The sequence below is a fragment of the Pterocles gutturalis genome, unplaced genomic scaffold (genome assembly GCF_000699245.1).
Source record: "Pterocles gutturalis isolate BGI_N339 unplaced genomic scaffold, ASM69924v1 scaffold17437, whole genome shotgun sequence".
Taxonomy (NCBI): domain Eukaryota; kingdom Metazoa; phylum Chordata; class Aves; order Pterocliformes; family Pteroclidae; genus Pterocles; species Pterocles gutturalis.
In genome coordinates, this window is record NW_010115758.1 from 14,263 (window position 1) to 39,564 (window position 25,302).

A 25,302-nucleotide genomic window follows, 5' to 3' on the forward strand; every position below is an offset into this window, starting at 1 on the left:
ATACAATTCTTCCTATCTCCTTATTCTGGGAATATCACCTGCTGTGATTTGAGGAAACATAAAAACCTCTTGATTGTAAGTTTTGCCTCTGATCAGCTATGCAGATCAGGAAATCCCTCTTAAGATTTTTATGTTAACATAGTTCTTTATGGTTTTTTTTTAGGGGAGTCAAGAAGTTAACGAAATACAGGAGGAAATTTTCTAACCTTTCTGACTTCTGTTAACAGTTTTCAAGCCTGAGGAGCTGCGGCAGGCTCTCATGCCTACCCTTGAAGCTTTGTACCGGCAGGACCCAGAGTCTCTACCTTTCAGACAACCTGTGGATCCCCAGCTTTTAGGGATTCCGGTGAGTTGGCATTAAAAAAAAAAAGTTTCTGTGGTTTGTCTTTGCTCATATAAACATTTTGTCTTTTCTGTTCAGCATATTGTAAACAGTTGACATGTTAAAAATAAAGGGTTTTGTGTGTGTTTGAAGGACTACTTCGACATTGTGAAGAATCCTATGGATCTTTCCACCATTAAACGTAAATTGGATACCGGGCAGTACCAGGAACCCTGGCAGTACGTGGACGATGTTTGGCTAATGTTTAACAATGCCTGGCTTTACAATCGCAAGACTTCCAGGGTCTATAAGTTTTGCACTAAACTGGCGGAGGTGTTTGAACAAGAAATTGATCCTGTTATGCAATCACTTGGCTACTGTTGTGGGCGCAAGGTACGTATGCCGGGGGTGGAGTTGTATTCTTCCAAATTGTTGTATTTTTCTGCTCAGAGAGCCCCTCCTTTGGTCATAAGCAATACTCAAATACTTTGCTTTTTTCTCATGTCCGTTGCAATAAAGTAGGCAGTTAGAGGGTCAGCTATTTGGCTTATATAGTTAATAATTGCAATTAAATTAAGAGCATTTTGCTAATATATTTAAAATAGCTTGGAAGAGTGTGATAAACATAACAATGTATTATGATGTCTGTAAGCGTCAGATTTGCCTAATTGATTAACAGAAGATGACATTCTAAAGCTTGTTTTCTCACCATTGTTTTGCAGTATGAGTTTTCTCCACAGACCTTGTGCTGCTACGGCAAGCAGCTGTGTACTATTCCTCGTGATGCTGCATACTACAGTTACCAGAACAGGTAAGTCCCTGACTTCGGGTTTTTTTTCCCCTATTCAGGAAGTGAGATCCTTTGAGTTCTCTGCACATGTGGAGGAGGAGGGTTACTAACTTTTTCTTTCCTTTGTCAGCTAAGTCAGGAAAAAGTTGGTTTTCTGTCTTTGCATGCTGTCCTTTTGCAGGTGACCCTTTAGTTTTGTGTTCTGCAGTTTGATACACACTGTCCTCAAGGTGCTTGCTGTTAGCTCGGCTGCACCACGCACCACTGAGTGGAAGGGGGTTGTCCGTGTGCTCCACAAAATGAGTAGCGGGGGTTGCCGGAGGGAGGACAGAACTGCAAACAGGCTCTGAGAAATCATGTTGCCATGTTCTGGGAGACTTGTAAAAATATGCAGGTTTGTTTTCAAATTAGTGTCAGAATTTGCAAAGTAACGGGTACAGTGGTGGATTGCAAAACTTAGTTTCTCTGTTCCTAGTTAGTACTTAATTCTGTCTAAATTAGCTTTGAATTAGCATTGAAAACTGCCCCAACTCCATGAGAAGCTATGAAAACAATAGTTTCTGTTATTTTTTAAATTAATATTAGAATTTGGTGTTTGTATGATTATTAAACAATTACTTTAATATTAATTTTCCATTTAATGCTTAGATCAACAGTGCTATAAGAACAAAGCAACCTTACAACTTGGCTTTGGTTTTGGTTTCTTAGATTTCTCCCCTCCCCAAAAGAATTACAAAACATAAATGAGCTAAGACACAAACTTCCTTTTCCCTGTTTAAAACAAAGTTAGGAATTGCTTTCCAGAGGCTTGGCAGTCTGTAAGTCTTGCCAGCATTGAGGCGCGCAGCGGGCTGGTGTCTGACTGAAGTTGCGGAAGGAATTTGGACAGTCGGTGCTTGTGTTTAGTCTCCTTTAGGACAATCCCTTCATCGCCAAACGTGCTGTAAGATGGTGCAAGGCTGTTGGGTAGCAGCTAGCTGAAGCAGCACAGTGGGGGGAGATGAAAACTTGTCATCTTAATATTGTACCTTGGGTCTTAGGTGGCCTGTGTGAGGCAGATGGTATTGACACGGAGCAATGTAAATTCACGAGCTGTTATGTAGAGCTGCTGTGAATGCTGAAAAACGTCAGTCTGAAGATAAAGCAATTAAAAAGCATTTAAAGAGATAGTACTTCAGTACTGGTCATGGGGGAAAAAATAACCCTTAAATACCAACTGTGTGTGGTAGAATTTCTTTTCATATTATGCATCCAGGCAGTACTGTATTTGAAAAAATAGCGACTTCAGAAATAATGGAAGAAGGGGTCCTTTTTCTTTCAGTTACACCTTGCCTGTTTAAGTTACTATGAAATCATTTGGGTTACTCGGGGGAAGGCGATGTTGGTTGCTAGCCAGTACAGGGTTGGTGGGCGGTGGGTTCCTCTGGGCTCGGTGATGCAATATTGCAATTTCCTCCCTCTCACGGACGTGATAGTCCAGCCACACTGAGATAAGTCTAAAAGGGTAGTGATAAAGGGAGGTGGTTTGTCCAAGTGTCAGCAGGCAAGTGGGTGTAGATTCCTGTTCATCCAGGTGTCTTGAGAAAGGGTTGGGGTTTGGGGATGGGGTGGGGGGGCAGGGTTGAGGTTTTTCTATTTCAGGCCAGCTAAATCGAGCAATGAATGGTTTTTGGGTTGGGTTTTTTAACAAAGTGTTTCTAAAGCTCAATCACCATATTTAAAATGTGCGTTTGGACTATCAGATCACAGAAAGCCCTTACTCATCACCTGTATTCCTCTAAAACAGTCAAATTAACAGGTTTCTGTGACAGTGATCTTCAAATAGTAGATTTTTCTTAACTGAGTAGCAAATTAGTGAAAAAAATTCGGTGGTTCCAGCAGATCTGTAATTGGTCAAATGTTCTTGACTTTGGAACAGAGAAAATTGGATGTACTTGAAGCGCAGCATATCGTGTAACTAAATTGAAACTGAGACTATTTAGGCTCCATTGAATAAATGAACTCTGGTGCTACAGTTCAGTAATTAAAAGTTAATTATTTCATATATAACTGTTTGGCTCCTGTAATAAGGCAGAAGTTTAGGTTGAAGTGTTCAGAAAATATACCTCGTGTGTGAATATCTGATTGAGAAAACTAATTGGTATGTCGTATCAGTGCTAGCATCCAATTACTCTTTTGGAATTTCCTTTGAATGCACTTAATTACAGTTGGAAATTCACCTGTTAATGCAAAGATTGAGCATTTTCTGGACTGTGGTATTGAACCAGAGTGTTACCCTTCGGTAGATGGGAATCAGTCACCTGAACAGTCTGCATTTGAAAAGCTTTTCATCTTTGATCTGTCGCAATAAGTACATTCTTTGGATTTTCTGTGACTGTTACAACTAGAACATTGTATGCTCTCTGTGGGTTCTTGTGAATGTTTGTAGTGACATGCAAAAGTCAATGAATTGCAAGCAAGTCTCCGTTTCTGAGGGACCATATTCATAATAAGTTGTAGCCATTGTTTCACCTTGGTTATTTTATGGACAAATGGTCATGATCTTTAGGTGATTCATTTTCACCATATTTCAGTTTTTATTTCATCATTTTAATATCATGGATGAAGGCTTGACTCTTGCTGGCATTAGGCTTTGGTTCTGCAGCCTGTGAAATCCTGTGCTCGCCTTCGGATCCACGGATCGCTGGAGCATGTGCTTGACACGCTGCCGAACCGAAGCGCTTATCCGTGAGAGACTGGGCGTCCTGCAGCCACAGCGTGGGCAGGGGGTGAAATATCAGGGCTGGTGACACTGGTTATCTGTGGTGTAACTGAAATCCAGTGTCGATCTGTTGCTCAGTCTCATGAGTGCTTTGAAAGCAACTCATACGTTTGTCCTGAAAATGGATCAGAATTAACCTTTTCTGGAATTGTTTAAATGGAGAAGAGTGTGATAGGAGCCAGAGTATGATGGGTCCTCCTTGTGTTTCAGTCTTTCCCAATTTGACTCTTAAAATGAGCAACCTTGTTAATAAGGAAAATAATTGGTTATTTTTTTAATTGAAGAAAAATTTAAAGAAGCATATTATAGGAAAAAAGGACACGGACAATGTGTAAAAGGATATAAAATTCTGAACCTGTTCTGTTTGGTTTTCTTAAATTATTAGACAATACTGTGTCAGTTTAGGGGATGGGGCAGGGGGCAAGTGAAGTCAATGTAAACCAGATGTGCAGTGTCAGTATGCACCCCTGGAATTCTCTTGTAATATTACTCTGTCATTACCATAATGTATTTATCATTCCTAAGGATTACAAATTAATGGAATAATTTTTCTTTTTTTTCCCCCTGGCCTTGTTCTGTTGCATTATCAGCTCCAAAAGCCTTGGTTTTCCTTGGGAGGGTGATGTGGTTAATCCTAGTTGAGAAGTCACTGGCAGTTTAACTGGTGGTGGGCTGGCAGCAGCCCTCTGGGCAGGGAGCATGGCATCTTAGCTCAGGTGGCTGCTATCAAAGTTGCAGCTGCCCTGCTGTAAGGTGATGATGTGGCTATGTCAGGATGGGCTGTATGAACTCGGATAAAACACACCTTTTCCCTCTTTGTGTCAGTCCTGCAGTAGAGGGGAGTACTCGGTGCGCTGCTGCATTTAAGCGGTTCTTGGCTAGCAGAGCGGCGCTTGCAGCCCGGGCCAGCTGGCAGAGTTTGCAGGAGTTTTCAGGCTCTTGTAAGTTCTGCTGCGGTAACGCGGACCTGGCTCCAGCCGGGGAGGACACAGGCTGCTCTGCAGAACGTCTTTCCCCGATTCCGGGCGCTGCTGAAGGACCCGCTCCTGCTTGCCTGTGCTGCATTCAGCAAACACGTAGAGACGTGATGGCAGGGTGTGTGGCAGGAGGAGGTTCTGATCCATACGTTTCAATAAGTGCCCATAACTGGCGTTGGTTGTCTCCAGGAGAGCACAGCCCTGGAGATCTGTCACCTGGATTGCTGTAGTTCAAGTGTATGAGTATGCGTTTGAAGGGGCAAGCTGTCATATTTATTAATCTCCATTCCTTAAATTGTTGGTTTGTTGTGACATTGAGTCTCGTTTGATGCCTTTATACTTACCACTCCTACGGTTCTAGTGTTTGAGTACTAAAACTGCGTTTCACTGTGCTGCCGTTGCTGCTTATACTCTCTCACTGTTGATCCTCCGCGAAGCTCCTTTATTTTGATGATCCTTTGTGGCCGTCCTGCATTTTACAGCTGTGGCCTCTCTTTGTTACCTTTGTTCATGTGTGAATTCATATCCTTTCCAAACACTTAGCCTCCTTTTTTTTTTTTTAATGACCCTGACAACTTTGGTTCCAGTTCATCTGAAACAAACCAACCAACCCACCAAAAAAAAAAACCCAAAATCTGTGTAATTTAGATTTTTTTTTTTTTTTTTCAAATGCAGATTGTATTTTCACTGAGTTGTATTCCAGTGTACTCAGCTTGGTTTGTTAAACTGCTGTCTTGGTTTTGCTGAGTAGAACTTGGATTGGCTCTTGGTCTGGTGACCAAAAATCATACCTAGCCTGATATTCAATTTGTAAAGCTGAATCCCACATCTTTAATGTACCTGATTAATATATTGTATGTATGTACAATATTTAATGTTGTTCACATATATACATATATTGTGTTTATATAGATAAATGGCTGGAAACTCTGACCCATAATTGCATTCCTGTTAAATGTTTGTCTAGAGTATGGATTTGGTTTCATTTGTATTAAATAATATTAACTGAGCAATTGGTCACATTTAATCTTATAGTCAAATCACTTTTGAATCTAGTATTTTTATAGATTTTTTTTCAATACAAAGTGTTTCTGCTATTATAGTTTTTACTGACAATCCATAAATGCTTTCAGCATATTTTCTAATTCCTTAAATCTGTAATAAATTGTTCTTAAAGCTCTTTGACAGGCTGATTTTTATTTTTTTTTTCTTTTAACCAAAGGAGACTCGATCAGTTGCAAGCCTGGAATCAAAGAGCATTTTCTCCTAAGTAATGCAAATCAAATCCAAATTCTTAAATTTGAAGTCTGTACAACTGTAGCGCTTGGTAGCTACTGCATTAATCCTCCCCAAATTTGGAATTTGACCCCCGAGGACTTGTTAGTAATGTATAAAATGAGACCGAATGCTAATCTGTGCTTTGCCTTGGCTTTCTGCTCTGTGTTGTCTTGGTGTTTGCGTCTTACCTCTTACGTCTGTGCTGTTTGTTCCCTCCCCTGTTCTCTAATCCTGCCCTCCCCTCCCCTCTGTTCCTCCTCATTGTCCTCACTGACCCATCAATCAACCAACAACGCCCCCCCTTTCGTCGTGGTGATCTGCCCTGCTCTGGTTGGTGGCTCCCTGCTCGGGTGGCTGTGTGTTGTGCTGGACCAGTTCACCCAAATATGGCCTTCTTGCTGACAGGTATCACTTCTGTGAGAAGTGTTTCACTGAAATCCAGGGGGAGAATGTCACCCTGGGTGATGACCCTTCCCAGCCTCAAACGTAAGTCGCTTTCTTTCTTCTGCATGCCGCCTTTGGACGTGGGAGGGGTGACGCGTGGTCCGGGTTTGATGGTGAAGCCCCGGGGCTGGTGGTGGTGGTGGGGAAATGCCCACTTCCACACGAACAGGGGGTTTTTGCAGTAACGGGCAATTAACATGTTACTGTGTTGGGTCTGTTTGTCCACCCACCGGTGTCACACGTGGCCGGTTGCGCTGCTCGAGCTGCCCGGAGGCTGGTGGCAGGGGGTGGCAGCCACTAGATAGCGGGGCTGGAAGGGGGAACGGGAGCTGTGTCAATGAGTGTCACTAATCCATTATCTTTTCAAATGAAAGACTTTGGCTGATCCTGATAGCTCACCTTTTGAAGCACAGCTTTTATTTATGAAACCAGTGGCTTGTCTTTAACCTGGCCAGAAAATAAGGTTTCCCAAGATGTATGAGGAACACAAGCTGGTTTGGAAGGTGGCTGCTTTACTGACGATAGCTCCCCTTGCTCTTTATGATTTTACATTTATGTATATACTTGGGTACCTCTTATTTTGCTTTTCATTTACACACAATGTGAAAAGGGAAAATTATTTTCTGTAGCTTAAATGAAATGAACTGAATTGCTTTCTCTGAATAGAAAATAAATACTGATACGCTTTCTTCAGACTTGAGGTTTGCTCGTTTGCTGCAATTCAGAAAAGCATGATATTGTCTCGGCCTGTGATATAAAGGTACTACTGAGTTTTCATATTAACTCTTTGTCTCTAGAACCATCTCTAAGGATCAGTTTGAAAAGAAGAAAAATGATACACTAGATCCAGAGCCGTAAGTATCAAGCTGTTGTTTTTCTGAAGATAATCTCAGCACTGTCACCTGTCCTTTGGCTAGCACTTCAGAAATCAGGCAGTGAATAAAGAAGTCTTCCTTTTTTCCCCTCATCTCTACCCAGAGTCCATAGCACAACATACGAACTTGATGTCTACCATTGCTATCCAAGAGGAAAATGTGAGCCTGTTTTAACGGCAGTTTCTAGTTCAGTTTATTGGGGTCATTCCTAAGGTGTGTTCTGTAAGGCACTGGGAAAACTTCTAACAGTTTTCCCATCCAAAAAAAGAATTTTGACATATTATTTTGACCAAAAAAAAAAGCCTACAGCAGACCCATGCAGGTGAAGACAAGCTAGTACATGTTTCCTTGGCACAGTGATTCACGAATGACTAGTTTTTACATTTACAGTAAGTTGAGCAACCATTTAGTCAGCTTGTGGTTGTTGCAACAATTGAAAATTAAATCTGTAGAGGTACTGTGGAGCAGAATTCTTTGAAGCTGGGAAGACTCAGAACTCTGCTTAGAAAAGGATAAAAAAGATCCATAAAAAGTTGCACACGACAGCCCTTTCCACATTTTTAAACTATTACATTTTACACTTTATATGTATGGGGTTTTTTTGCACATGAGTTTGATAGGTGTATATCTGAAGCTTTTCTAATGAGTGTTTTTTAAAAACTGACACACAAATTGGGCCTGCTGAAGTGGAATCTTAGCAGAGGGTTCGAAAGTCCTTCTTGCTGAGTTCTGGAAAATTACTTCCCTAACAACAAAAGTGATGGGCTGTTGTATTTTCTTCTCAGGTTTGTGGACTGCAAAGAATGCGGTCGGAAGATGCACCAGATTTGTGTGTTACATTATGATATTATTTGGCCTTCAGGGTAAGATGTTTGTTAGTTTTTTACTCCTTGTACAGTAAGACCAGTGTGGTTGAGACAATTAAGACTTTCTGCCTTTGCTCTTTAAAATGCAGTTACTGCCTTTTAAGAACTGAGTACGAAAGGACAAAGCCTTTCTAAATAAAATACCTTTTTTTGATGCTTGAGGTCTCATTTCAGTATATTCAGATGAAATCTGCGTGAAACCAACTAGTTCATAGCCGCAGATTTCTGTGGTTTCTTTCTAACTGCTAGACAAGGGGAGCTGGTTGGAGGTAGGTTTGTGTACTACAGAGTGCAACTGCAGGTGTAACTGCTTGGCAGAATTAAACCAGCTCATAAAGGCTTTAAGTCCCTTGAAAATTGAGACATACAAGCTGTTCAAATCCAGAGGAAAATATATTGTACTCCAAAATGTTAATTGAGTCCAAACATTGGGCTTAAGCTGGCCAGTAAGAGGTTTATACTAAGTTTTTGGCAATTTTTTTTTCTCAATAGGTTTGTCTGTGATAATTGTCTGAAGAAAACTGGTAGAACACGCAAAGAAAACAAATTCAGTGCTAAAAGTGAGTTTGATATTTCTGCTTTTATCTGCAACTTTAATCTTCTCCATTCCCCCCCCAGCAGCTTTTTGATTGAGACTTTCTGCTGTCACGATAGACAGTACAGGAACATTTGCAAAAGGGAGAGTGGTGAAGCCCAAGGCTTTAGTATCTGTCAGAATTTTAATCAGCATTTTAAAGACCTGCTCTTTGTGTGTTTGTGGTCAGTCTTAATGCTGCTTGAGGTATTTGGCATCCATGTTCTTATTTTTCTAAGATTTAAAAAAAAAAAACAGAGGGGGAAGCAGAACAGGAGAACCATAAGGCTGCGTGCACTTTACTGGCTGTATTTAGCCGTGTTTCCATGTAGCTTTGAAACTAGTAAATTACTGTCACCTCCGTGCCCTTCAGATAACATGTAGTAACAAGTTGTACTGCATTTCAGGTGTACTGTGGTGGTGCCAAGTCCTAATGTATTAGAAGAGCGTTTCTTGCTTCTAGAGCAGACTGTGGTGTAAGAACTGTCCGCTGGAATAAGTAACCAGTTGTACTATGTGTCTAGATGCTCTTGGAAGTAACCATTGTCGTAATCTTGTTGAAATGTGCACGAAAGAAAGTGCTTGTCTCAGTCTCCTTAGTAATCCTCGCGCAGGCATTCTTTGCGTGCATTTAACATCCAAGAACATAATTTTACTTTTACTCACAACACGTTTTGAGGAAGGGGGAGGAAATGCAGGTTCAGTGGCACAGAGTAGAAAACTAGAGAGAGCGTAGAAACCAAGAGGGTGATTCAGGCACTTGAACAACTAGGACTTGCAGGTGCACTTGATTCCTCCCTTGTTCTTTGGTCCTTGGAAGTTCTAGGCATTGCCTTGTCGTATCGTGACTTTGCAAGCCTGAATCTTCCAAATTGTAATAAAGGAGTAGCTGTGCATTAAATGTGACGTCTTGTTAGCTTATTGTATGGTTGATTGCATAAGAAGAGATTAGAAGGGGGATAATTTGGAGATGATAATGCTGCGTGAGACATATTAGGTTACAGTAACCAAAACGGTCTCTGGAGTAACCTGACACATGCAAGGTGGTATTGTTAAAAAGGTTAAAATTAGCCTCATTAAAGAGAGATTAAGATGTTAAGAGAACATTGATACAATGATGAAATAAAAATATAGTTTTAGATAACCATAGATGTCTCTTCTATTACATGCTGACTTTACAGCATATATTGATGCAAATGGTCTTAAATAAGTACGCGATTCCTTGGGTGTCTGCATTGTTCTGTGACGTTGGTTAGAGTTTGAGTAACCAGCTGTTTAGTTCAAGGTGACCGCTCTGCTCTTTGGGGTCTGGGCAGGGAAATAACAGTGCTTTTTGCCTTTACACTGATGTGCTTTTCCTTCTCCTTTCCCTGCTGTTTGGCTGTCTTGTTTTCTCTTTCCCATGATGATTTGAGTCCTCCTACCGGCTGTAATCCACTGGTGGGCTCGGCTCTTGGGATCAGTTTTCTTTAACAGCGCTCTGGTGGAAACACAAGAACAGGGAAGGAAAGCCTGCTCTAGTTGTCAAAACCTTGGTCTTACTACTGACCTACAATCAAACATGAGTAATGCAAGTTTGAAACATTACCAGCCCCTTCCCTCCTCATTAAAACCTTTACTTCCTGACTTGCAATCAGTATTTCTACACTCTCTCGAGCAAGTTGGCACAACTGCTAATAAACAAAGTGCGTCCCTCAGCTGCAGTGCTGACATCCATTTTCCTAATGGATATTAAGCAAAGTTGGTTATCTTAACCACGTTGCAAGTAAGTTGCATAAAGCTGACTGATAGCATGCCAAGTACAACCTATAAACCAGGCTCCAGCTGGAGTCTGCTGTGAAATTCCTGCCTTTTGGAGTATTTTTCTTACTAAGAAAATCTACAAATATTATTTAACCAATAGCTAATGCCAGAGATGTTCAAAGGCAAAAGATATCCTGACAAATAAGTCACCCAGAGTAGTTTCCTGACAAAAAGCCCTAGTAAGCCAGAAGTCTGCCTTTCTTCCTATCTATCCAGTTACTCATCCAGTAACAAACGTCTGGCCATCGCTGCTGCAACAAAACTTCTGTACTCAAGCAGCCTGGGAGCCTTCTGTGTTGTTACCGGTTTGGATGCCTTTTTTCAAGTTTGCACTGCAGTTTTCATTGAGACCTGAGCTTTTCTTGCAAGTACATATCTTAGAGGTGTCCAAGAACCAAAATCTGGCTGCTTTCTAAAAGAATTTCACATTCTAATATATCAAAATATGCGGCTTTTAGATCCTTTCCGTACAGCACATGTGATCTTAATGCTGCCTATGTCTTTTATCTTCTTATCTGGTCCTTTTTTTTTGTTTGCTTTTCAAGTCTTAATGCGTTGCAGCATAAGGAAGGAAGCAGATATCCTTTGGTTGCTTAGCATTGGGAAGACGATAAAATGAAAACACAGGACAGTAGAGTTAACTAAAATGGCTTTCTAAAAATGTACCAACTCATGCGCTGACATGGAGCCCTTTTTTTTCTTTCTGTTTGTCTTCGGAGAAACCAGCAAAATTAAATAATTTCTTCAGAAAATATTTGTGGCTTTTCTTTCAAATTCTTTGAATCTCCTTTAAAATCAACCCCCTTCTATTATATATGGAAAGCCCAACAGGATGTGTCGGGTTATTTAATTATTGACTTTAATTATTGGCTCCCAGGTAAATGAGAATTTAGACCTTGTTGTGCTGGTTATAACCACAGAATCTCACTGGACAAGGGGACAGGCTAGAAGATACAAAACAAGATCGCTGCATTTGGCAATTTCTATGAACTGATTGTAAAATAAAATTTTAAGCATACAAATCCCTTAGAAAGTGAGATCTTCCTTTGAGTATATATGGCTTTTTTCCCCAGTATTGAAGCCTAAAATAATGTTTAGCGTAGCTATTTCACTGCAGATACTTAGCATGCGTATTTCACTGTATGCAGTCTCAGTAGTTGGGAATTAGAACTAACAGCCTTGTTTCAGCAGCCGAATAACTGAAAAACGAAGCAACGGAGAGCTGAAAATTCAATGCACTTTAGTAAAACAAACATCTGTAGATTGCACCATCACTTGGGAAAAGATAGCAGAGTGACCATGAAAATGAAGTAGAAATACTAGTTGATAAAATAAGTACAGTCGCATCAGAGAAATAGTCATAAATCATCAAGTCAAAACTGTGTCCTACTTCTGTTTTCCTAATTTAAACCAAAATCTTCATCTTAATTTCTCTAATTTGTTGTGGGTTTATTTGAAAAACCATCGCACTTGGCAAAAGCTAAGTGTACACGTAAAGATTGAGAGGGGATCTGGACAGTATGTGGACTTGAACGTTTAAAGACCTCTGTTGCTTCGCAAGAACTCTTTAAGCTTTATGTGCAGGTTACTGTAACTGTTCAATCTAAAAGCTCTCTTCGAAAGAAAAGAAAAAGCAATGAAATCTCCACTGGAGTCAAACGGCTTTTCATTTCTGTTGATTTGCTTTGCTTTGCTTGAAAAGGTGTGGCGTGGAGCCAGATCGCTAAAGTGATGTAATCTCTGTCAAACAGCCAGATAGTGGTTTTGTTAGGAGAAAACGTTTGCAGTGCTCATAAAATAAGGCAGCAAATTTAAAAATGCTGTGTAAAGCCACCTTTGTTAGTGCACTGGCTAAGTCAGCTTCCCACTGTGGTGGTTTTAGCTTCCACGTTAGGGTGTGAGCACTTAAGGCTGGGGTAAAAGTGTGGATGCTTTTGCTTTTTGATGATGTTGTATAAATAAAACCATCAGATTTTCATATGGAGGCAAATAAAGGGAAAACAGCCTACTTTCCAGAGAAGCTGCGAGACCTTACCAGCACAGTGACACCCTGAACTGAACAGTGATTTCTCCAGTATTAACGTTTCCATTGTCCCGTTCTCCACCTTCATTTCCAGGGCTACAGACCACACGTTTAGGAAACCATTTGGAAGATAGAGTAAACAAATTTTTGCGGCGACAGAATCATCCGGAAGCTGGAGAGGTCTTTGTCAGAGTAGTAGCAAGTTCAGATAAGACAGTAGAAGTTAAACCAGGAATGAAATCCAGGTTAGTTCCATTAATTACAATAAATGCAACCTTGATTCTTAAATTCATTTATTTTGTAGTCTCCCTGCATAAATATTGTGAAACTATGTCAATTTGCATCTTAATCCCTTTGCACATTTTTGAAATTTAGGCATGAGTATGGTTATGAAAGGTAAAAAGAGCAATATGCCGTAAATGAACTCGAAGGAGGCAACAATTGTAGTTTAACTGTTTTGGGGGGGAGCAGGGACATCCTGGTTTGGGTTATAATACTAAGACTTTGTATTGCTAAATCATGAGAGAGAGTCTGACCACATTTTGGTCAGCGTTACAGAATTCATAGTTTACTTTGGAACAGTTGCCGGGATTCTGTTCCTTGCTGTTCCTTCATTTCGTTGTATTTAGCTTTCAGAAGTTATTTTTAAATTGCTTCATCGTAAATGCAAAGCTTAAAAGCTTTATTCTATGAAGTATTTTGGGTTTAATTCATAGAGAGTGTTTACGTGACATCACTTCATCATAGTGCATCGGGTTTTCTACTCGGCAGTGTATTTAAAGGCTTGCGGTTTCCGAGGATGCTCTCCCACTCAGTGCTTGCCTGTTCAGTCCTGCGTTAACTGTATGGAGACTGTCTTCCTGGGAGTCCCGTAGTAACAGAGCTGGCGTTGACAGCGCTCCCTGCTCCAGTACAGCTCTCATCTGACCCTCTTTGACTTCTGCATAAATGTTTCTAATGAGTAAAAAACAAGGTTAGAAATGATTTCCTCGTTCTTGCAGGACACTGGTTTAATTTTTTTTTTTCTTTTTCTTCCCTATTCCTTCTACTACCTTTTCCTTCAGATTTGTGGATTCTGGTGAGATGTCAGAATCCTTCCCTTACCGTACCAAAGCTCTGTTTGCGTTTGAGGAGATAGACGGAGTAGACGTGTGCTTCTTTGGGATGCACGTACAGGAGTATGGCTCGGACTGCCCCCCTCCAAATACAAGGTACTCTTCCCTTTCTATACCAGAGAACATCTTGCTACAGTCACTCTCAAATACGGAAGATCAGGAGATATGTTTCAATTCTGTGGCACAAATAAGTCCTACTGCATGGCTGCAGATGACTTTGAAGGGGAAAATAAATGACACAACAAAAATGTTACAGTTTGGTTTATTCTGTATTTAATTTTGCCTCTCAGTGTGTATTCTTGCTGGCTAATAAAACAGTACCTATCTTTTGCTTTTGAGAACTGTTTGTACCATGTTAAGATGCTGAAATATGCATTAAAAAAATGTCATTGTTGATTTTTCTTTGTTCGATATGGCTGTATGTGCCTCTAGTATAAAAGTCAGTTCTCAGCAGACAAAAGGGACGCTCAGCCATACATGATTCCCTGTCGTTCTTCTCTCGTTGCTATAGGCGTGTGTACATATCCTATCTAGATAGTATTCATTTCTTCCGCCCCCGTTGTCTCCGAACTGCAGTTTATCATGAAATCCTGATTGGATATTTGGAGTACGTGAAGAAACTTGGGTAAGCAAGATCTTTGTAAAGAAAGAAATCTTTTTTCTTAGCATTTTGTTTATCCAGGATGCCAGGTAGCTTTCCGCTTGGGATAGTCTCTCTTTCCTTCTGCCCTCTCTGAGGTGTGTGGGACACATGCCTCTTCTGCAGTGGAGAGAGTTTGGACTTTATTACTGAGGTGGTTTTTCTGTTGTTAGGATTCTTAAACTGACAGCATAGAATTTTTTTTTATCAGAGGTTAATTTGATGTTTAAGCTTCATTATTACATCCCAGACCGTTTCTCACCTCTTGTATAAATCGAGGATATTGCCTCAGCATCTTTGGTTATAAAGAAAAAAGAAAAGAGGAAAAATCAAAAGAAAGCCAGAGGTCTGAATTTGTATCTCTTGTTTGTCTGAGTTAATTTTAAGAGGGTAATGAAATTGTTAAGATTTTATTTCTTGTGTGTGAATGAAACACAGGTATGTGACAGGACACATCTGGGCCTGTCCCCCAAGCGAAGGAGATGACTATATTTTTCATTGCCATCCACCTGATCAGAAAATACCCAAACCCAAACGTTTGCAAGAATGGTATAAGAAGATGCTGGACAAGGCATTTGCTGAGCGAATCATTCATGACTACAAGGTTTGCTACTGTTCTCTTCCTGAATTAATTCTTACGGGCTTTTCATTTGAAGGTAGCTGATACTGTTTATGAGACATGGAACTGTGGTCGTGTTGTACAAGGGGTTTTATTCGCAGCTAGTGTCTTCATTTGCTTAGATTTTTCTGGAGGTTCTGCTTTTCAGAGTGAAAATTCCTTAGGTTTGATTTCTGCATTAAGAGAAGTATAGAAGGGCCTGCCTCTTCATTCTTGTCTTTCGCTGCGATCTGCTAGGCAAGAAGTATGTCGCTTGTTAGGCTTTACAGAAGTTGTTTGCTTTCGGTGATTCTGTAGGATCAGGTGGAATGCTGGACCCCACTAGTGTGAAATTTAAAAAAAAAAAACAACTTACAAAACAGCTTCTTCACTGGAAGAGAAAAAAGGGTGATGTCCATAATTGGAGAATATTACACGAGTACCCAAGGAAATAAATTAAAAATGGCAAAGGTAGCAGTTGCCACTCCTTACATGATAAAATTGACAAGAATTTCTTAATGGCAGTGACAGTGCTGGAAAAAAACGATGTTTTGATTACAAGTGCCAGTTACAGAATGTGTGGAATAGAGCAGCGTGTAGCAAGCCTTGTCATCTGATCCGGCGTAGCAGAGAGCTGGGAAATCTGGGTCTCTCCTAATAAGGTGGTCTTGAAATGAATCCGACGAAGAAAATTGGCTAGTTTTGGATGTGCTTGTTAAACACAATGCACTTTAAAAAAACACCTCCAGAAGGACTGAATGAAGTAGCTCTCAGTGGTCCCCAGTCTTTCTGGCCGGGGGGTCCCCAGTGCTGCAGTCAGCGAAGGGCATGGGCTGTGCGCTGTTCCCCTCCCACACCAGGCTTCAGTGTTGCCGTCTGCAGTGGCTGGCCAGTGCGTTCAGGGGTTCTTCCCGGAGCTGTCATTGCTCCTGTGATGCACAGCTCAGACACGTGCAGTGAAGTGCTGCTGTGCTTTCAGGTTGGTAAGGGAAAGGGACGGATGAGGTGCGCTTGCTGTCACCAGGACAGTCCCTGCTCTGGTCCAGGAGCCGTGTAGGAAAAGCGAAGTGGTGTAGGCTTCATTTCTAATTGGTGTGGTTCCTGGGAAGGGTTTGTTAGGTCTTCCAGGGGTATCTTAGTCTCTCCCATCCTGTCAGGAGCATGACCCGATGGGTGTAGCCCTGGACCATGTCTCTGGTTCTCCTCTCTATCCTAAACGGTCTCCGTTTATTTATTTTTGGTATTGTGTGATGCACTTAACAGGACATCTTCAAACAAGCCACTGAGGACAGGCTGACAAGTGCCAAGGAGCTGCCTTACTTTGAAGGTGATTTCTGGCCCAATGTGCTGGAAGAAAGCATTAAGGAGTTGGAGCAGGAGGAGGAGGAAAGGAAAAAGGAAGAAAGCACTGCAGCTAGTGAAACAACAGAGGTGAGTTAACTTTATATGCTGTATTTGCTTCTGGCTCACAAAGCTGACAATTAATAAATGGGAGCGTTCACATCCAGTAAACTAGAAAAGGTCACTCACGTCAGACGTTAGGTCAGGGTTCGCTTCAACTGCATTTCTGGTTTTCTTCTTGGATAACAAATATACTGGTGGCTTGTTGGTTGTTTTTTTTTTTTTAACAGAATCAGAAGTCAGTTATGTTGGTTCAACATCTCTGTTCTCAGAGAAATGTGTTAAGCTACTTTGGATTGCGTCATGACTCCTATATTTGTTTGTAGTCACTGGGCTGAGCTTCTGGTTCACACCTTTACAAATTGGCGTCAGTATTTGCATTTTGAAAGATGCTGTATTTTTCAAAGCTGAATTAAAATTTGCTGTTATTTAAGCAAAGATACTTATTGTCGTTTGCAACAGTAGGGGGCTGAAATTTAAAAGTATTTATTGCAAGCTTGCATTGGTGTGAAGTGTTGATCCTGATGATGGTGTTCCTTCACCAGCATTCTCTCTTGGTATATTAAAAAAAAAAAAAAACAACACTTCCTTGGCATCCTGACCAGAATTTCATTATTCGTTTCATTTCTGTCTTGCTTGTATTTGTATTCAAATAGTCTGAGCTCTTTCGTACTGTCCCTCTTCCTTGTGATTTGCAGCAAGGTGTTTTGAAGATAAATAGAGTAGGAAAATACGAATTCTGTCAGATTGAGGTGGAACCAAAAACTTTTAACCAGAGAGAGACTGCCTTCAGCTTAGATGCCGTGACTATTTGCATGCAGTATGGATTGCATGTGATGGATGTGGAGTGGTCCGCCTTCATCCATCACTTTCATTATGTCAGAAAATTCCTTCTATTAAACCTTAGCAGCTCCTTCAGAGCTACTAGAGTTTGTGGCTATGTTTTTTATGGAACCATAAAGATGATAGTTTTCACCTTGTTCCTTCTGAATGTAACTTTTAATATTGAAATATTTCAACAACCGTAGCAGTATAAAAATAACGGAAAGACAAGGCTCGGAATTTAAGTTGCAGTCCTCTTTTGCAAACAGCATCACTTGCAGTAAATCATGGCGTGTCCTTCCAGTGAAAACCTCTACATCTGAGAGGGGCGAAAAAGCCCTTAAAAAAGCTTTTTAAAAGCCCAGACCAGCTAACTGTGAAACTCATAGCAGTTGTCTGCCTCGAGAGAGAAGGTGCAGCCTTGCCTGTTAACATCCCCACGTTCCCACTTAATGCCGTTGGTGTTGCTTGGGGTAGCGGGGGAGCAAAATCTGCATCCCAGCTGCTGAACGTGTCGTCCACAAAAAACACAACAGTGTGGGCTTTGCTGCTCGGCTCAGAAAAAGGAGAGAAACTGAAAGCGTGAGAAGTTGTCCAGCGCAGTCACCTACACGTGTCACTGTATGGAGGAAGCTGTGCCCAGCAAGGGGCATCTCCCGTGCAGAGGCCCGTGGTGGCTCGGTGCAGTTTGCCTTGGGTGGAGACGGTTCAGGATGCGTCTGGCTTCAATTCAGTTCTTACTCCTAAACTCTGTGTATGTGGAGAGAGAGCTGCTCAAAAGTCAACGTGCCGCGAGTTTGCGTTCAGAGAGGTGGGAAATATTCACAAGTTCTTGAAAAAGGTTCTGAAGGGACAAGGCTCACTGAGCAACCGTGCTGTCGGTGTCTCTGGCAAACCCGGCTGAGGATGGTAAATGCTGTCAGAATGCAGGAGTACAGCACCCATCTCACAGCTTCTTAAAGCGTGAATAGCTTTGTACAGCTGACCAAATACAAGCTTGTTAAAGGTGGAGTAGAAAGAAAGCTTAGGCTTATACTGTCAGCTAAGTTTCAGTCTGTTCTTCCTTTTGGTGTTGTGGTGGGTTACATTTTAGAATCTCTATTGATGCTCTAGAACGTACAGGCAAAGGAGGGCATGCCCTAGTTCCATCAGGGTGGCAGAAAATTTAGGGGAAGTCAAGATGGGAATATACAATAGCTCCTTTCTTCAGATCACTTAGAGCCCTGTCTGCTTTCCCATAAAATCAGTATGATTTGACTTTCCAAACAGGCTTGGTCAAAAAGGCAATAAAATTAGATAGATAAAACCCAAGATTGGACAGAGAATTTCTATCGGAGCCTGATTAATGGAAAGGAACGATGGCAGCAGTCTGTATATAGAATTGCTTTCTTCAGTTGGAATATTTTTGTTTTCTTTAAATAAATATGCTTGTGGATAAACCTTCTATTTGCTTGTACATGGTGTTCATTAAACTTTCTTGCGTGTGTGTGTGTGTATATATATATCTCAGAGTCCTTCAGTAGTTTATTTTTAATATTACGATAACCAGTGTTTTAGCAGTTAGAGAAGGAGGTTTTACTGAGTGGCGACTCCCTGCTGAGGGCTTGGCGTTTTATTTTTCAAGGACATGAGAAGTCTAAAAGTTATTTCTGTTTTCACAACTCATCTAAATAGCATCATCTGCTATTTTTTATTCTCTTTACTTGCACCTAGTATTTGGTATATGGTCACTGTGGTCTGTGCTGTAACTTAGACACAAGGTTTGTGCGTAAGGTTTGGAGGATTTTTGAGGAGTTGCATATGCAGCAGTAAGTCTTTGGGATAAAGAATAATGTATTTTGGTAGTTTCAAATCCTGCGTGTTCTTATCTGTATACTAGCCCTACATTTTTTCAATAAAAACAAAGAAAGAAAGAAAAAAACATTAAATTGGAGCTCCACCAGGTATGTGAAACCCCAAATACACAACAAAGGAAAATACTGCACTTCTGGATTTTTTTAAAGTGCATTTTGTTTGTAACTCAGTTTATCACTGGATAGGTATAAGATCTTGTAAAGCGAGCAGTGGAAGCTGAAGTACAGCATTTGAAAAGGAAAAAAACAAGTGTAAGATGCGAACTATTTTATGTATATGCATACTTTAAAAATCTGGTTTTAAACAGCATTTGGATTTGTTTGCTTGCCAGTTTGGCTTTTGATTTTTCCTGGAAGACAGGATATATTTAACAGAGGGGTGGCTGATTTGCAGGCATTGGAACAAAGTTCTGTTATTGACACCAGCGGTGTTTCACTCGCAGCCAGGGTGAATGGGAGAGGGCTCCATGAAGTGTAACGTCTTCCCTGTGCATTTATTGCAGGGAAGCCAGGGTGACAGCAAAAACGCCAAGAAAAAGAACAACAAAAAAACCAACAAGAATAAGAGTAGCATCAGCAGAGCTAACAAGAAGAAGCCCAGCATGCCAAACGTGTCCAACGATCTGTCGCAGAAGCTGTATGCCACTATGGAGAAGCATAAAGAGGTACTGTCAAAATGCACTGCCTGAAGAGAAGATTTTATTCTGGTAAATCTGGGCACGGTGATAGTCAGAACTGAAAAATCAGGAGGAGTAAAGCTTGCGGTTGCGCTAGAACTGTTTCTGTTGTGTAACGACATATTGGAAGAGGTTAGCCTAAACGAAGTTAATTAGGCAACACTTGTAGTACACCGTTACAGCCACAGAACATGAGCTTTTTCCTGCAAGATTATCTAACCTCATTGATTATTTTTTTTCCCCTCCCATTTATCCGCAGGTCTTTTTTGTTATTCATTTACATGCTGGGCCTGTAATTAACACTCTGCCTCCCATTGTGGACCCTGATCCGTTACTCAGCTGTGATTTGATGGATGGGCGAGATGCCTTCCTCACCTTAGCCAGAGATAAGCACTGGGAGTTCTCCTCGCTACGCCGATCCAAGTGGTCCACGCTCTGCATGCTGGTAGAACTGCACACCCAAGGGCAGGATCGCTTTGTCTATACGTGCAACGAGTGCAAACATCATGTGGAAACAAGGTGGCATTGCACTGTCTGTGAGGTAGGTGTCTGTCACCAGAGACTTCTGCTCTCTTTTGCCTTACAGCCAAGCTGGATTTTTTTTTTTTTCCTGGATGTTGCCCAGAGTTCCTCCAAATTAAGCTTATCATGATAAAAGGGCTGCTAAGCCTTAAAGGAAGGTGACTACCACAGTGAGGTGCCTCTTTTTCTGGAATAAGTGCCTTTAGTTTCTCAATGTGGAAAACACCAGTGCTCTGGAGCGGCTCCTGCTGCATCATTTATTCCCCTGTGGCTCCTCTGCATAGACAAGTTTTTAACTTCATTTTAAAGAACTTTAGGAGCAGGTAGTAGGGTCTGACTGCGTCAGACTAGCCTGAATCTGCAGGGCACTAACTCGTCCACATCAAATGGATGTCCAGGAGAGAAGTTAGTTTACTTTCCTGCACGGTGGCTTTTGTTCCACTTCGTACGTGTGCACCGATGTCGGAAGGAGTGCAGCCGGGCGCGTGTCCAGGCTGCCGCAAAGCTGGGCGAGGAGGCTGCCGCAGCTCTTCAGCATTGCCTCTTCAGCCCCGCGTTAGAGGCTGCCTGCCCTCCAGATCAGCCCAAATGATTGCTTCCTAACCTGGCTCGATGCTTTTAATGACGAGTCCTTTCACAGCATAGATCACTTCCACTGAACTGTGTTAGGGAGCAATTACCCATGGAGTTACACCGCTGGACCTGGGGAGGAGGTGGCCTCTGCAGGGCTTGTGATGACCTCTGGCTGTAGCTGAACCAAAAAACATTTTGAATAACTGCAGCCTAGTTTTTACACTGCAAGTTATTGCCAGGTCTGTGGTAGAAGAGTCTTAATTAATCCCTCTGAGGAAAGCATTGAGCAGGGCTTCTTGAGGCCAGACTGCAGGAAATGGACCGTGCACACGAGGGGAATTAAGGGGTGGAAGGAGGTATGGCCGTCAGGTTTCCTCTGGGTACTTCTGTATGAGGGAGTGCCCTTCCTCCAGAAAAAAGGACAGGGCAGTGAAAATGTGGGTGCTTGAGCAGGTTTGCAGGTAAGTGTCTGCCTCAGCAAGAAACTTGCACTTGATCTGAGGGTCATTTTAGAGATTTAAAAAAATGTATTTCAGTGTAGTAATTATTAGTCAGTAATTACACTAAGAATAGGTGAATGGAGAGCCAAACCCTGGTTTTTAATAGTGGTGGTTGGTTTGTCATGCTGTTAGGAGGTTTTGGCCCTCCTCCTGTAGGTACCCCAGTAGATATAACAGAAAAGTAAACAGTTCCTGTCATTGAAAGGAAGGACCCCCAAAATCCCAAACCCTGCAAGATGTTTTAATGTAATAAAATGCAGACAGGATTACAGCCCCTGTTGGAGGCGTTACCTGCAGTAGTCGAGACCGGTGATGGCAGGCTGGCTGTGCTGAGGCAGCTGACATGGTTTCTGCCCTCAGCTGCCAGCACTCCCTGCCCCAAACGTCCACTCCCACGGTCACGGTGACTCGGCAGCTGCTGCTCTACCTCAGTGTACCGTGGCTGTTGTCCTGCTTTTGTTCTGCTGTGTGTTTGTACCCTCTGAAACCCAAATGTGCTTCCCCCAGGCTGATGTTGCTGACCCAGCGCTGCTGTTGCTGTTCTCCTGTGTAGTTAAAGCTCGTTAGACATCTGAACTCTGGGTTTTCTTTGCTTTCAGGACTACGACCTCTGCATTAACTGCTACAACACTAAGAGCCATGACCACAAGATGGTTAAGTGGGGCCTGGGTCTGGATGATGAGAGCAACAGCCAAGGAGAGCAGCAGTCCAAGAGCCCCCAGGAGTCGAGACGACTGAGCATCCAGCGCTGCATTCAGTCCCTTGTCCACGCCTGCCAGTGCCGCAATGCAAACTGCTCGTTGCCATCCTGCCAGAAGATGAAACGGGTTGTCCAGCACACGAAGGGCTGCAAGCGCAAGACCAACGGTGGCTGTCCGGTGTGCAAACAGCTCATCGCTCTTTGCTGCTACCATGCCAAACACTGCCAAGAGAACAAATGCCCCGTGCCATTCTGTCTCAATATCAAACACAAGCTTCGACAGCAGCAGATCCAGCACCGCCTGCAGCAGGCTCAGCTCATGCGCAGAAGGATGGCTACCATGAACACCCGAAACGTGCCTCAGCAAAGTTTGCCTTCTCCTACCTCAGCAACGCCTGGTACCCCTACACAGCAGCCAAGTACACCGCAAACACCACAGCCTCCTCCTCAGCCCCAGCCTTCCCCTGTAAGTATGTCACCGGCTGGCTTTCCCAGTGTCTCCAGAACTCAGCCCCCTACTACTGTTTCAACAGGAAAACCCACAAACCCAGTTTCCGCGCCTCCGCCTCCGGCTCAGCCTCCGCCAGCCGCGGTGGAAGCGGCTCGGCAGATCGAGAGAGAAGCTGCCCAGCAGCAGCAGCAGCTCTACAGGGTCAACAACATTAACAATGGTTTGCCTCCTGGTCGCCCAGGACTAGTAAATCCGACGGTGGGTTCAGTGAACCAGATGCCCCAAGTCAGTATGAATGTACCCCGGCCCAGCCCTGTGAGCGGTCCAGTGATGTCCAACATGCAGCCTGGACAGTGGCAGTCACCTCCGATGCCGCAGCAGCAGCCCATGCAGCCAGGAATGGCGAGACCAGTTATGCCAATGGCGACTCCGCAAGCGGTGGCTGGGCCGAGGATGCCGGGCGTGCAGCAGCAGCCGCGGAGCATCCCCCCGAATGCACTTCAGGACTTACTGAGGACCTTGAAATCACCGAGCTCTCCGCAGCAGCAACAGCAGGTTCTTAGTATCCTTAAATCCAACCCTCAGCTTATGGCAGCTTTTATAAAGCAAAGAACAGCCAAATACGTGGCGAACCAGCCTGGGATGCAGCCGCAAGCGGGCATTCAGCCCCAGCCCGGGATGCAGCAGCAGCAGACCGGCATGCAACAGCCCAGCATGCACGCTCAAGCAGGATTGCAGAACATGAACGCGATGCAAGCGGGAGTGCAGAGACCGAGCGTTCCTCCCCAGCAGCAAGGGATAGGAGCTATGAATCCCCAGGGACAAGCGATAAACATTATGAACCCCGGCCACAACCCCAGCATGGCAAACATGAGCCCGCAGTACCGAGAAATCCTGAGGCGGCAATTACTGCAGCAGCAGCAGCAACAGCAGCAGCAGCAGCAGCAAGGAGGGGCTGGCATGGCAGGAGGGATGGCAGGACACAACCAGTTCCAGCAGCCTCAAGGACCAGGAGGTTACCCTCAAGCCATGCAGCAGCAGCGGATGCAGCAGCATATATCCATACAGGGGGGTTCCATGGGACAGATGGCTCAGATGGGACAGCTGAACCAGATGGGCCAGCCCGGCATGGGGGCAGACGGCACTCCCAACATCCAGCAAGCGCTGCAGCAGCGGATCCTGCAACAGCAGCAGATGAAACAGCAGATAGGGTCCCCCGGGCAGCCCAACCCCATGAGCCCACAGCAGCACATGCTCTCAGGACAACCGCAGGCGTCTCATCTCCCTGGCCAGCAGATCGCCACCTCCCTCAGCAACCAGGTGCGGTCCCCAGCACCCGTTCAATCTCCCCGCCCCCAGTCCCAGCCACCACATTCCAGCCCGTCACCCAGGATACAGCCCCAACCGTCACCTCACCACGTCTCTCCCCAGACTGGTTCCCCCCACCCAGGACTCGCAGTCACTATGGCTAGCTCCATGGATCAGGGACACTTGGGCAACCCAGAACAGAGTGCAATGCTTCCACAACTAAACACCCCCAACAGGAGTGCGTTGTCTAACGAATTGTCTCTGGTCGGTGACACCACCGGGGACACATTAGAAAAATTTGTGGAGGGTTTGTAGCATTATGGGAGCATCACTTTTTTGTTGTTTTTTTTTCCTTTCGTGTTCTTGGACATTTTGTACTGAAAATTCAGACATCTGGGTTGTTTTGAATCCTAGATGGAACTGCTGCTTCCTACACATGGAAGAATGAATTGCTGTTTAAAAAAAAAAAAAAAAAAGAAAAAACAATACAAAGAATATATTTTTTTGTTAAAGCCAGGCGGTTAAAATATCTGGTCTCTTTTGTGGGTTTTTTTGGTTTTTATTTTTTTGTTGCTGTTGACTCATACCTTTTTTTTAATGGGGAAAACAAGTTCATTATATTCATATTTTTTATTTGTATTTTCAAGACTTTAAACACTTGCGTTTAAAAGAAGAAAAAAAAATAATATTCAGAAACTGTTTCCTGAAATAATGCAACATTATAATGTATCCCGGTAACTTTGACACGTTGCGGGAAGTTTTTTTTTCTATAGCGAACTCTGCAGGCGTTTGAAGTATTACCCCTGGAAAGATAGGAATTGACTCTTGCACACAAAAACACACATTGGCCAATGCCAAAACCCTTGTCTTGCAGATGTAGAAATTGTTGCTTTGTTTCTCTGATAAAACTGGTTTTAGATGAAAATAGGGATGATCACTCTTAGACCGTGCTGATTTGAATAGAGAAGAAGCATTCTTTTCTTTCTTTCTTCTGTGTGAAACTTGAAATGAGGAAAAGCAATTCTAGTAATTATAGCAATCATGCAAGCGCTATAATTACTATAAATACGAAAATCCAAGAAGATTCAATCACTGTATAGAATGGTAAAAAAAAAACTCATTTCTTACTTATAATATCATATTGTTAAATAAACTGTGTGCAACAGACAAAAAGGGTGGTCCTTCTTGAATTCATGTACATGGTATTAACACTTAGTGTTTGGGTTTTTTGTTATGAAAATGCTGTTTTCAACATTGTATTTGGACTATGCATGTCTTTTTTCCATTGTATATAAAGTATTGCTTAAAATTGATATAAATTACTGAAGTTTTTAACATGTATTCTGTTCTTTAAAATCCATGTAAGAATGTTTAAGGTTTTTATTTATTTATATATTTTTTTGGATCATGTTCTTTGTAAGACATGGCT

General features: G+C 42.6%; 1 protein-coding gene across 1 annotated transcript in view; it reads left to right on the forward strand.

The window, feature by feature from the left end:
- CREBBP (CREB binding protein) overlaps positions 1-24,670 on the forward strand; it is a 38,312-nt gene extending 13,642 nt beyond the window's left edge. Inside the window, exons 11-25 of the mRNA XM_010075303.1 lie at positions 228-346; positions 476-715; positions 1,045-1,133; positions 6,534-6,614; positions 7,370-7,426; positions 8,233-8,310; positions 8,806-8,873; positions 12,808-12,958; positions 13,778-13,924; positions 14,340-14,453; positions 14,907-15,072; positions 16,330-16,497; positions 19,646-19,807; positions 20,079-20,360; positions 22,014-24,670. Coding sequence (XP_010073605.1) covers positions 228-346; positions 476-715; positions 1,045-1,133; positions 6,534-6,614; positions 7,370-7,426; positions 8,233-8,310; positions 8,806-8,873; positions 12,808-12,958; positions 13,778-13,924; positions 14,340-14,453; positions 14,907-15,072; positions 16,330-16,497; positions 19,646-19,807; positions 20,079-20,360; positions 22,014-24,188 — 4,097 coding nt within the window. The 3' untranslated portion in view covers positions 24,189-24,670. The remainder of the gene's footprint in view (positions 1-227; positions 347-475; positions 716-1,044; positions 1,134-6,533; positions 6,615-7,369; positions 7,427-8,232; positions 8,311-8,805; positions 8,874-12,807; positions 12,959-13,777; positions 13,925-14,339; positions 14,454-14,906; positions 15,073-16,329; positions 16,498-19,645; positions 19,808-20,078; positions 20,361-22,013) is intronic.
- Positions 24,671-25,302: the final 632 nt, after the last annotated feature.